Below are 13,327 nucleotides of genomic sequence, written 5' to 3'. Positions count from 1 at the left end.
TGTGTGGTGTGTGTCTTGTTTCTCAGAAAGCAACAATGGTTGCAGTAAGGAAGCATGCATGGGTTTTAATATCAAAGAGACCCCAGGGCCCCTTCCTGCACTGTATCATCCCTGGGGTCCCTTGAGTCCTGTCTACATTCTTCATGTATCTTCTATTCCTTGGGCTACTGTTACCTAAATCAGAACAAGCCTCCCAAAGCCAACACAAATCAGGACTAGCAACAACTTATACCAATGGTTTAATGACTCCCAATTTTCTTTCACTCTTATGACCATGCTTGTTTCCCAGTCACTATTCACATGCCCTAATTCTTGTTATTGGGTCTATGACTTTGCAACCTGATCTATAAATTATTGGCATTGCAGTTGGTTTCCAGGGCCTTTGTCTTGTCAGGCTCTCCTCCTCATGGCCTGAGGGTCTACTTTCAAGACCTTGATAGGAAATGTTGGTCTACTTCTGAACCTTCTTCCACTGTGATTCCTTCAAGACTTTCTGCACAGCAGAGATGCCCCAGTAGATTTGTGCCCTTCAGCTTACACTGTTGCCAGGAGCACTAGCTGTCAGTGTAATTTGCCTGCCAGTCTGCACCTCATTTCTCCACATCCACAGCAGTAGCTATGATGCTGAGAAAGCCAAGGCATAACAATGGTTGCCAGCAATGACCTCTGTCTAATTGAGGGGTGACCATGGCAAAAAGCTGGCAACTCTGATTCTGTATACATAGTGGTTGATAATCACATTAAATAAGGATTAAATTGAAATCCATGTGTCTGTTCACAATCTTATTCCTTCAGTTCTTGCTTTAAAACAACCCCCCCCCCCAAAAAAAAATCCAGCCAATGCTCATGTGACACATCTACTGGCACTTAGAATATATTCCTTAGTGCTTAGCCTATTCTTATGGGGAAAGGTATTTACTCATGTAAGTTACTTGGGTAACTAAAGAATTCCCCAAGGTAGCATGCTCTCTCTCACATTTCATTAGATTAATGGAGATGAAGGCAGGAACACAAATGTGAAGTTCTTTGGTTTGATCAAAGCATTTAACTAAAAACTTTGACATTGTGGAGGAATTGCAGAAGCATGTTTAAATCAGTTGTGTGAATGATACAAAATTCCAGAGTATTGACCATGTTTCACAGTAGACCTGAATGGGCATTTTCTAGCCAATTAACTCATCTTGTAAAGGCTGTTTCCCAGTATTTATTATAAAAGATGACTTGGTTAAGCATGAAGGCTTCTACCTTTTATCTTCATATTGAATGTTTATTAGAAAATGTGCATTATCACATAAAGCAATGTTTTCACAGCTCATGTTCCTTGTCTTTTATTCTGACATGTTTGAGAGCATGCCACTACTAAAGACTTTTATAACACTGGATTTAAAAGTTAAGCAAATTGTCCCAGGTTTCTTTTGTTTGTTTTTCAAACAGGCCCTCATAGCCCAGGCTGATGGTGTGAGCTCTTCACTGAAGGATCCATGACTATCTCCAAGCTACAGATCCACAAGTTAAGAAGCCTGCCTTCAGAATGAGAAAATGTACATCCAGGGAAAACAGGCACACCCAGCTTAATGTTTCTAAGCCTGGTCAATGTCATGATTTCTGACAAATTGTAGACTGCAGAATCCGAAGCTAATTTAGCTTGTAGATATAAAATGTATTCTCAGCTACAATCTTCATTGCATTGCTGAGATCCCAAGTGAGAACTACTACCAAAGTGGAAATTTTTCATTTGAAACTAATTCTCAATGCTTTTAGCACAATGCCTCTAAAATGAAATGCTTGCCTACAATCTGGCCCTCTTAACATCACAGGAGTAACTGAAATCTATTATGAGTGATTTTTCAATCAGTGATACTGGCTGGCTTCCAGCAGAACTGTAAGTTAGGGACTAACCTCTATTTACTGAGCTTTTGGATTTTGACAGCCTATTCCTTACACAAAGAACAGCAAGAATATCATTTATACTAAGGATTCCACAGTAAGTGGAAGACCACATTAAACATAAGCTAAGACTGTAGGACCATGCATTGTATTCTATGTAACTTAACAGTTATTCCTCCCTTCCAGAAGCTCATTCCTCTTTTAGCCCCTTTTGGGTGTCCCTGTCCTATTACCACACAGTAAAGATTAAAACATCCATGTTTCCATAGGAAGTCCAAAGCCCAACAGTCATGGAAAACCTCATAAGGAAATGTGTTTGGATATTCAACAGTGGTCTACTTGCCCTGCTTACTTTCCAACAGTATTGTGTAGACTAGAGATGAAGTTCTGGAGAGTTTGAAACCAGGGGGTTGGGGTGGGGGGCTTGCTTACCCTTTCCCAAACAGAAGCAATTTACTGGTTCTGACCTTTTCCCCCAGTAGTATCCACATTGGCAATAAGCAGCTCACTACACATGCTGACTAGATACAAATGCTCTGTAGCTTCTCCCACACATGGACTTTGTTTACATGCTCTAAGCCTTCACAATACACACACACACACACACACACACACACACACACACACACACACACTAAAGGTTATCTTGTCTTTTTCTATTCACATTTACTTGGTGTACTCAAAGCTAAGCCAGATAATTATCAAAACACCAAGAAAATAAGACATCATTCATTCTGTCCAAATACAGTACCTTTTAAAAGCCAGAGCACTTTACTCTCCCATCTACAAACAGCAATGTTATGACCTATGAAGTTGGTGAGTTTTAGACTATAAGGCCTTTCCCCCAATATCCTGTCCTTCCTTATATACTAAAAATATAGAAGCCCAAAGAAATTTGAGTTTGAGTACTTTCTAAATTTATGTGCATATAGGTGGGCAGAGGACAACTTGCAGAGTCAATACTATCCTTTTCAGTATGTGGGTCCCAGAATCAGGTCATCAGGATTGATGGCAAGCACTTCTAACCACTGATCAATCTCTTGACCCTGACTTTGGGCAATTCTGAAGCTGTGACAGTAAGCCACAAGCAATGCCACATGGCTCTTTACTAAAGAACCAGGGACCAGCTGTTCTACAGTGAGATACATAAAGAATCAGTAATATCTGATGTCACCTGAGACTATACAGACCTTCAGTGTTTCACATCCCAAGAACTAACCACTCTAGGAACAAGTCTCAGACCTTAGTGGGCCAAGGGTGAGCAGTTCAAGAGTAGTCAGGCTAACAGATTTCTAAGTATGAATAACAGGACTGAGGAAAAGCATTCACTCCTGTCAGACATTTGAACAGTAATACCAACCTGAAGAAAACAATGCTTTTCAACAAACAAAATGGCCCCATTGTTCACGGTCACTGGGCCTTGCAGGACTGGAAATACTCTCAAAACAATGAATGACCTGCCACAACTCCAGCCATATATTCCCGATTATTCCCAGGTCTTTTATTCTTAAGTATCTTCTCTGCTTATAATACACAATCATCCAAAAACTATGTCTGTCATTACTTGTGGCTTTGACTAGGTTCATACATCTGTGACAAGCATTAATCAATGTGAACTACTTTCTATCAATACAAACCCAAAAGGAAACTTTCAACATTTTTATGTGCATGTGAGTGATGGTGAATTTGGAGGTCAGAGGTATCTGGAGTTACAGGTGGTTGTGAGCCTGGGAATCCAACTTAGGTTCTCTGAAGAGCAGTGCTATAATCCACCCCACTATTCATTTTTAAATAGTGAAAAGTAGTAACAGTTCTTCCAACTTGTTTCTCTTTAGTGTCATTTTAGCCACTAACATAGTTGGTTCTTTTCTTTTCTTTCCTTCATTTTTAAGTCTTATTTGTCGTCCCCCCCCCATCAGTCTTGAGTCCAAGAGACCAGCCATGTAAATGCACTACCTGCCCTTCTTCCCTAAACGACCACAAAACACAAGCTTTATCTCTGAGCAGCATAGTGATTCCACCTACCCATCTTATTCTTGCCCCACAACTTACGAGCAATGGAAACCCGTACTCCCACCCACTCCTGGGTGACCATGACTACAAATTCTCAAGTGTTTCACTCAAGGGTAATCACAACCGAGCCTCATAACTAGCAAGTATAGAAGGGAAGGCCATATTCCTTCAAGCGGCTCATTTCATGTGCTTTTTCCTAAACTATAATTGAAATCTCTGAAGTATATAACCAGCCATCCTAAGCTCCAATACAATCAGTTATTTATCATGAACTAAATGGAGTGGCTAGACCACCAAGAGGAATAAAGGTTTGACTTCTAACCTGACTAGCTACTTTGGGATGGTAGAATAGAGTGGGCAGGAAGATTGACACTCTGGTGATTCACCTAAGTGAGGCAAAAATAACCAGTTTCGGTATTTCTGAGTTTCCCTAATACTAGATCTCAAATCTCAGGAGTCCACAAATACAGCACTTAGACTTCCTATCTCCAGAGGAAGGTGCCCAGGGGCAATCAGGCCTCAGGGTATCTTTAGGTAGGAAAAATGACAAAACATTTCTTTGGAACAAACCAAGTCAGTTTTCTGACTTCACTGAAACACCTTTAAGTGCTCCATATCCCTAAAACTTGCTGTGAAATCTAGGACCGGACAACACTCATATCTCTCATGCACAACAATGAGGAGGGTACAGGGTGAGCAAGGACTACATTGCAACAGCCAAATTTATTTACCCAGAAAATGGATTTGATTCGGCTTAACAGGGATTTGTAGTATTTTTCTGTCCTCTCAAGGTACAATGGGCTGGACTTTTGTGAATGGAAGTATTTTCCATAATAATGAATTAAACTCTATATAAAAATAAGTTACCCCATCTGAGTAGCAGAACTCACGAATCTAGGGATATCCACATTCCATATGCCAAACAAAATAGCCAATTCTTGGATTTGGGGAGCATAAAACCCTCTGGTCACTTTGTGGGGAATACAGAACATTGCTTTGGGAAAGCTGAAGGATAATTTCCCCCACCCCAAACTACCAAACATACTCATACACATGTGCTCTCACACATACATCCATTTATAAAGGAAGTTTTTCCTCCTAGTCACTATGGGATGCAGCCTCCCTGAGGCTGAGACTCTGCCTATTTACTGCACAGGACTAGGGAGTAAACATGCTCTACAAGGCTCCTGTGCTCTCACAATCAGAAGGCAGGGGCAAGAAAGTAGATTCTTGCAGGTGGAGGGCTTGGTTTTTTGTTTGTTTGTTTGTTTGTTTTTCTGATATCCATTCTACTCCACAACATTCTCGGGTCCAGGGGCTGGGAGAGGCTCTAGGGGCACAACATGGTGGATGACTTGATGGTCCCAGCCAACTGTGGTAAGGAGGGAGTGGTTGAGTGGAGACCACGTAGCATCTCTCACGAAGTCTCTGTGGGCTCGACTTCTAAACCTATAACAAAGGGGGGGGGGGGGGATGGAGTGTGGTAAGAGAAAAGACAAAAACCCAAGTGAGAAGACAGAAAGAAAATCTAACATGCCCAGGACACATTTTTTTAAACATTTCATCACTAGACAGCAGAAGTTCAATCATCTAATACAGTCTAAAGAAATGGTGGGCAGAGCAAGGAAGTAGATATATCTATCTACAACCAAGCAGGAAATCATAGCAAAGGAAGATGTACACCTAGGTCTTCCATCCAGTGCCTTTTACACTACCGAAGTGGTTCCCTACCTGAAACTGGAATGCTAGCTAGACTTAGCCTACAATCAGACTGCTTCCAGTGCTCAGTCTCTGCAGACACAGAGACACAGAGAGAACTCTTGGCGGGGGTTGGGGTGGTTGAGAATTTTCTTCTATTTATTTTTATTTTTAATAATGTGTGAGTATGTGCTCCTGAGTGCAGATGCCCACAGAAGCCAGAGGCATCATATGCTTTCTAAATGGAGTGGCATATAGCTGTGAGCAGAATGATGTGGATGCTGGGAACAAAAGGAAGTGGTCTCAATCGCTGAGCCATTTTTCCAGACCCAACAAAGGAAGAATTCTGCATGCATGTTCCTTAAGAGAAAACAGACCTGCTTGCCCATTGGTCTTGATCCCTGATTCCTGACAATGGGATTCTACTTCAAACTTACACCTCAGAAAGGCTTGAATCCAGCACAGCAAGTGAGCAGTCTTCACTGAGAGAGGCCAGAAAGGGAACACTAGGAGAGGGCACAAAGGGAAGAGAAGATAAAGCCCAGATTCCACAACCCAAATCTGACTGGGCAGCCCCAACCTCACTGTAAACTGAACCAGGTGAGAAGGCAGCCTGGTAGGCAGTTCAGGTTAAGGTCTTGCTGCCATTACAATTCCAAGGAAAGACAAGGAAAACCAAACAGAGCCCATGCTCAAAGAAACCATCCTGGCAACCAACTCCCCCAAGGGGTCCCTCTCTACATTAGCCATCACCCGGAATCAGACTCCTCAATCACAGGGTACCAGAAGCCTACATTGTTAATCAAGCTGCGCTGAACAGGAATGAGATGACATTTCAGCCTATACAACCCCTAATAAGGACTACATTGACTAGCTTAGGAAAACCAAGCTAGAGTATTGTCCCATCTAAGGAACAATGTAACCAGCTAATGCTTTGCCAACAGATACATCCCTTATCACTCCATTCCAACTCCTTCACCAGTGTCCCCACCCATCCCTTCCAGGTCCCTGGTGACTAACAGTACCTGTGTGGAGAGAATACCAGTCTAGTGACACACTGCGAGTGCACAGCTGAACTGAGGGTACAGCTGGCATTCTTGGTGTCCACAAGGGAGACAGATCCATTCTCATCACCTGTAGAAGAAACAGCATGTTACAGTGGTTAAGAACATACACTTCAAGCTGGGCATGGTCAAGCATGCCTTTAATCTTAGCATTCAGGAGGCAGAGGCAGGATGATCTCCCTGAGTTCAAGGCCAGCCTGGGCTACATACCAAGTTCCAGGGCAGCCAGAGCTATACAGAAAGACCCTGTCTTAGGAGAGAGAGAAAACAACAACAAACCCACATAGGCTTTGTTATCAGCCAGACGTGTATGTGAATGAATCTTAGTGCCTCAAATTATGGACAAGTCTACTACACTAAGCACCAGTTTCCGTGCAAGGCAGGATCAGTAAGTCACTGTGTGGCTGTGACAAATACTGGATAAAGTTATTACTTTAACTACAAGCTGTTACCACATGCCATCACTAACCATGCTCAGAATAGGGGAGCTGGAACAATGAGGAATCAAACCCACTAGGAAAAAAATATGTTCTCCAAAGCTAAACAAACTGGCATAATTCATGTAGTGCCTAAGTGTACTGACAAGAGCATGTACACCATGCAGGGAGCATTTTCCCATCCTCCGCATTCCCAGTCAGCATGTCATGCTGCCTTACCAAAGACAAAGACTTCACTCTGCTGAGGATGCCAAGCCAAGGAGGTAGGAAGGTAGCCAGAGGCATTGCAGCCTAGAAAGGAGAAAAGGGAGGTTTGAAACAAAAGCCACAACCTAGAAAAAGCAGTTTTTCAAAAGAAGTCACAAAGTCCTGGGAACACTTTCACTGGGTTTCTTAAATACTGCTAATGGCAATCATGCCTGTCCTCATCCCTGAGCCTCACAACCTGTACCTATCCATCAGTCTCCTGTCATTTGGGGTATACAGTTAAAGCATGAAGCATAAAACTAATAACTCCAGCCCTTTATCTCTGTTTGACGCTAGTCCTTCTTCTTGGTACTCACTGCACTAAGTCAGCAGAACATCAGTGACAATGAAAATGATGTCACAAAGGGTGGGCACCTGGCAACTCTGCTCCGACTCTGGGCAAACAAAGTCTCTTCCAAGAGGGTTCCTATTACTACTTTCTCATCATTGGTCTCAGACTCACCCATCTGTGATGCTGGCTTAGGACAGCGGGTATCCCAGAGCAAAATTCGACTGTCCTAGGAAAAGGAACAGAAAAAGAGTTCCATAATCCAAAAGAATAGCTGCTGGCCAGTCTCCACACTGGAGATTTAATAGGATTTGGGCCTATTAAAGTTCAGCTGTGGTTGGAAAGAAGTGACTGGATCTCACCTCACTGCATGAAAGAAACACAGAGTCCTTGTGGGGAGAGGCAGCAACACAGGTGACCTGTCCAGCATGAGCTGTAAAGGAGAAACATGGCAGAGAAAAGAGACTCTAAGAAGTAGGCCTGCTTCCATCATATAACTTAATAACTATTACGACAGATTATAAATCAAAACAACGATGAGGGGAAAAGTTGACAGTTAAAAAACCTGAAAGGCTGAGGGAAAATAATGAACTGGTAGAGATGATGAAGTCCAATTACAATCTTAGTAATAGAGGAGTAGTTAGCAATATGGGTGTTTCAAAGGAAGAGGCTAACTAGTTCTATCATCGTTTCCATAGTAGAGACACAGACCTCTAAGAAAAACTACATTTTAAGCAAAGTGAGTTTTCTGATCTGCTTTCCCCTAAGATTGAACTGCCTGTGCTTTCCCATCACCCTTCTCCCACTTTACAGGTGGAACATGTACCTTCCCTTCCAGCCTGAAAACCTAAGGCTCTCTCTCATAAGAGCCAAAGAGCAAAGGGGCTCCTGGGAGAACTCAGTGAAGGGACTGACCCTGTCTCAGTCACCCCACAAATAACAAGGGCAGCTCTGTGACTTGCCTTTCTGTTTCTAACAGTGAAAACTGGAAAATGAAATGGTTGTTGTCATAAGAACACAACCAATTAGCTTATCTTAATTAATAAACCAAGCTGGACCTTTTTCTAAAAGGAAGTGAAATCTAACGCTGCTAACAACACAAATTGGTTCTTGTCATTAGGCTATTTGTAAATAGTTTCCATGAGTAGGTTACTGACACTGAAAAACACATGCTTAGAAAAAAATGTATAACAATATGACAAAGAATTAACTTCTTGGCAACTACCTAATTTTTAAAAAACATTCATCTATTAATTGTGTATGTGTGCCTATGTGCCACAGCACATACATGGAGATCCAAGGATAGCTTGAATGATCAGTTCTGTTCTTCCAATCCAAAGATCAAACACAGGTCTCCAACCAAGCCATCTCACTTGCCTACTTAAATCTTTTCATTAACAATGTTAAAATGTATGGGAGGGTATAGCTTTTAAATTCTTTTAGGAGCTCTACACGGAAAAAAAACAAAATTACTGCTACAAATTAGCTAGCGGCTGAAGAACTCACTGAAGTCATGTAAGCAGCCCTTCCAGAGTCCTCAAATGGTTCTGTCTTAAGGATTAAACTCTCGTCCTTCCTTCTAGCCTCACTAGAATCCATCTTCATGAATTCAGAAACCATGAAGAACCGCTACCACAATAAAGTCAATTGCTGGCTATGTTAATGAAGCAAAGTAGAAAGAACATTAAAGAAAGTAATGACATGCCCTGAAAAATGTTTTACAGAGGTGCAAATTCCTAAGTCTTGGGCAGGAAAGACGGCTCAATCAGTAAAGCGCTTCCCACACCAGCATGAAGACCTGAATCCAACCCTGGAATCCACGTAAAAAGCCAAGTATGGTGGCACTTGCTTATAATCTCAGCTCTAGGGAGGCTGAGACAAGTGAACCCTGTTGCTCCCTGGCTGGTCAGCCTCCCGTCATCTGTGTGCTCCATGTCCTAGTGAGAGAATCAGGCTAGAAGAACAAAGTAGATATCTCCAAAATAGACCTTTGGCATCCATATGCGGGCACACATCCACACACATGCACAAGTCCCAGGGCTTATCCTCTGAGAACAAGGCTCTACTGTGTCTGGACCAAGCTGGTACACAGCTTACTGTCATAATAAAGCTTGAATGCTGACAAGAAAATGGAATCTTGATCTGCAGGCTACAAGAAACCAATGAAGAACGGAAAGAGTAAAAGATTACAGGTGAAGAGATGAGTGAAACTGTCTACTGCTATTGTTAAAGCCTGATGGGAAATGGAATGTAAGAAATGGACAGGAAGGGGACATACCAAATGGAGACTCAAAAGGATCTGATGAACCCTAAGTATAAGATGATAGAGGCTGTTGGCCACTGTGGTTTAAAATGTTTGGCTCCACCGGGCGGTGGTGGAACATGCCTTTAATCCCAGCACTCGGGAGGCAGAGGCAGGTGGATCTCTGTGAGTTCGAGGCCAGCCTGGACTACCAAGTGAGTTCCAGGAAAGGTGCAACGCTATGCAGAGAAACCCTGTCTCGAAAAACCAAAAACAAACAAACAAACAAAAGAAAATGTTTGGCTCCTAATTGGTGGACTATTTAGAAAGGACTGGGAGGTGCGGCCTTGGAGGAGGTGTGTCACTGAGGGTGGGCTTTGAAGCTTCAAAAGCCCACACCAGGCCCAGACTTGCTATCTTTCTGCCACATGCTTGTGAATTAGGATGTAAGCTTAGTTACTGCTCCAGCACCATGCCTGCTTGCTTGCCCCCATTCTCCTCACAATGACGGTCATGGACTAACCCATTAAAACTGTAAGCAAGCCTTCAACTAAATGCTTTTTCCTTAATCATAGTGTTGTTTCCAGGTAACTAAGACACCCATGTAGTCAAAGGGCTGTTAAACCAACAGTAACAGGAACACAGAGAAACAGATAAGTAGCAGATAATGGAACCTGACTGTAGGTAGGGGGTAAGGAGAAGCTACCAAGAGAACACAGACTTGCTATTATTATCCGAAGTTCAAAGATCCCAAAGGAGAAAATAAAAGATAACTACAGCTGGCACCAATCAAGAAGGAATACTTACCTCGGTATGAATTCAGTGACATCTGCTGAGCCAAGTCCCAAATTTTGATGCTATAATGCAAAAAAAGAAACAGGAATTGTGACTTGCACTATCAATGTAAAAATGTACTCAAACAAGAACATGTTTGACTAACATGTCCCATATCTGCCTCCTAAACTCCTGCTGTCTTATTTATAATGCACTACCAAATCTCTAAGGAAACAGACAAGCCTTTACTCACTATATTCTAACAGCAGCCCAAAACATTACTCAATGAAGTTAAGAGGATAGTAAGGATACCCACAGGAAGCCTAGAGAGGGAGTAATGAAAGCAGGGACCCACCAGAAGTCTTTGCTACCACTGACAGCTTGTGTGCCAGAGCTCAGGACAGTGACAGTAGACACAATGTCATCATGCTCATACTTGCAGAACTTGCTGACAATAAGTGTTTCATTCTCATCTAGTTCCCACAATTCAACAGCACCTGTTGAGGATAGAGTGGGGTGAGGTGTAGGTGAGGGAAGCACAAGCCTGGGTTAGACCAAGATGGTAACTCATGCCGAGGACTCAAGCAGGCATTGTTACTTAGATAACAAAAAGTCGTTCCTGTAAAAGCAAAGTCCACATCATTAAAGGGCTTGGCTAACTTCCAGGCCATTTGGTTTTAAGTTACCTTAATGCTTTCCTAACAATAGCCCAGATGACTATGTGAGGAAAACTGCTAGAAAAAGGCAGGGAAACTGATATAAAATCAATTGTTTTGCTCCCACAGATAGGACACTGGGAAACTGACTGGTTCCCAGGAAGACAACGATAAAGCCTTACACAGCACAGTTCAATGATAATATCCCTTTCCAGTTATTCAGACATTAACAAATATTTGATTAGACTGCTCAGAAAAAAAAAAAAAAAAAAAAATGCCTTGCACTACTTTAACATTCAACACTGCCAGAGAGGCCCAATCTCTAATGTTCTACTTTTCAACTTTCACACCCTACATCTTGAGTTAGAAATGGTTGTTAGTGGCAATGTGGGTGCTGGGAATCCAACGTGGGTCCTCTGGAAAAGCAGTCAGCATTTGTAACCACCAGGTCATCTTTCCAGACCCAAAATAAATCTTTTTGAGACAGGGTCTCCTTATGTAGCCTTGGCTGGCCTGGAACTCGCTATGTGGAACAGGCTGGCATACAACACACAGAGCTCCCCCTGCTTCTGCTGGGATAGGCAGCACCCACCCCCAGTTCCCATCAACTTCTAAATTGTATTTAATATAATTTTAATTTAATATGATTTTTAATGTAATGTTTGATTCTTTGAGAATTTGTCCATGCACACAATAGTTTGATCACACTCACCCCTACCTTGCCTAAGATTCACAGCCCAACTTCATTTTTTTTTTCCTTTAACACCAAAGCCTATAATTGCTCAGCCTGACACTCAGTTGCCTAGCAAGGTAGCTGGGTTCAATTCCCAGAATACCCACAAAAGTAAAAATAGGAGGCCAGGCATGGTGGCACATGTCTTTTATCCCAACACAGGGAAGGCAGAAGCAAGGGAAAGACCCCTGTGAGTTCAAGGCCAGCCTGGTCTACTTAGTGACTTCTGGGACAGCCAGGACTACATAGTGAGAGACTGTCTCAAATAAACAAATAAATAGGAATAAAAGTAGCACTGACTGTCTTCAGCACCACCTCTTAAATCAGCATTCTCTTTGGTCTAGGCTGACTGGGGGCCAAGGGAAGATTGCAATCCATTTCTTAATTTTTTGCGTGAATTGACTGGACACTGGCCCCCTAGCAGTTTGAAAACTTAGAGGGGAACATTTCCTTTTCCAATCCCAACCTACATCTTCAATTCCAGGGGAGGGAGTGACTCACCTGAATCAGATGCCACTAGGATACCTTTGTCCCCCACCCAAGTGAGGTCAGCTACTCCGGCCTCGGTCTGGACGCCGGCTGAACAGAAGCCTTCGTTGGGGGCCGCATTCGGATCCTTGAAAAACCACAGAGAGCCGGCCCAGCAGCGACCACTCAGACTGGAGGCCCCGAGCAGAAGGGAACCATCTACCGTGGGGAGGAGGAAGTTACAAGGTGTCAGATGGAAGGCCCGGCTCGTTCCTATGGTAACCTCAGAAAACCCAACGCCGGCCGGGTCTGGATTTGAGATCAGGTTTGTAGGCCAGTGCTGGGCAGCCCCCGAACGCCTGGTGGGGATCTGGAGGGCACAAGGGGCCGGGTGGACTTGGCAGGGTCAGTACCGGGGCTGGGTAAAGGGGCTTGCAGGCCCAGAATCTCGGCTCACCAGACCGGTACCGTGCAGCCTCCAACTGCCGTTCCATGCAGGCGGGCGCATTGGGGGGCAGGTTCCACTCGCGGGCCGCCGGGGGCACGAGCGGGGTTGGGGTTTCCTTCCGCATCTCCACGATTCCAAATCCAACCCGGACCCAAGCTAAGCGATACCGACTCCGCGCTGGCGGAACCCCCCCACGTGGTGCACCACGGCGCCTCCGCCCCTCTCCAAGGGACACGCTCTCCTTCTCGCGAGAATTGCGTCTACACTTCCAGCTCGCTTTCCTCCTGCCCTTCCTGCAGCGGGAGTTCAGATTTTTTTTTTTTTTTTTCCCTTCTCGCGAGAAAAAAAAAAAAAAAAAAATTAGCAGGGCAG

At 43.5% G+C, this 13,327-nt stretch overlaps 1 protein-coding gene across 1 annotated transcript; it reads right to left on the bottom strand.

Annotated features, from left to right (window-relative positions):
• Positions 1-1,246: 1,246 nt before the first annotated feature.
• Positions 1,247-13,202, bottom strand: Wdr77 (WD repeat domain 77). Its single transcript, XM_036190623.1, has 10 exons — positions 12,965-13,202; positions 12,541-12,726; positions 11,006-11,147; positions 10,684-10,733; positions 7,997-8,067; positions 7,809-7,863; positions 7,319-7,390; positions 6,624-6,732; positions 6,036-6,104; positions 1,247-5,349 (listed from the first exon to the last, which is right to left on the bottom strand). Exons 1-10 carry the CDS (start codon positions 13,077-13,079, stop codon positions 5,190-5,192), a joined length of 1,029 nt encoding a protein of 342 aa, XP_036046516.1. The 5' UTR covers positions 13,080-13,202; the 3' UTR covers positions 1,247-5,189.
• Positions 13,203-13,327: the final 125 nt, after the last annotated feature.

This window comes from Onychomys torridus, chromosome 6, assembly GCF_903995425.1.
Source record: "Onychomys torridus chromosome 6, mOncTor1.1, whole genome shotgun sequence".
Taxonomy (NCBI): domain Eukaryota; kingdom Metazoa; phylum Chordata; class Mammalia; order Rodentia; family Cricetidae; genus Onychomys; species Onychomys torridus.
The sequence above is the reverse complement of the archived record's forward strand: the minus strand, read 5'-3'. Positions and strand labels throughout refer to the sequence as shown.

What these genes read in the sequence shown, in the direction of transcription:
- Wdr77 (XM_036190623.1), bottom strand. Translation starts at nt 13,079, where the DNA reads ATGCGGAAGGAAACCCCAACCCCGCTCGTGCCCCCGGCGGCCCGCGAG. An exon ending in GGCTGCACGGTACCGGTCTG is followed by an intron (nt 12,727 to 12,964) that starts GTGAGCCGAGAT and finishes TCCCCACGGTAG; the next exon opens with ATGGTTCCCTTCTGCTCGGG. An exon ending in TAAGCCAGCATCACAGATGG is followed by an intron (nt 7,391 to 7,808) that starts GTGAGTCTGAGA and finishes TCTCCTTTCTAG; the next exon opens with GCTGCAATGCCTCTGGCTAC.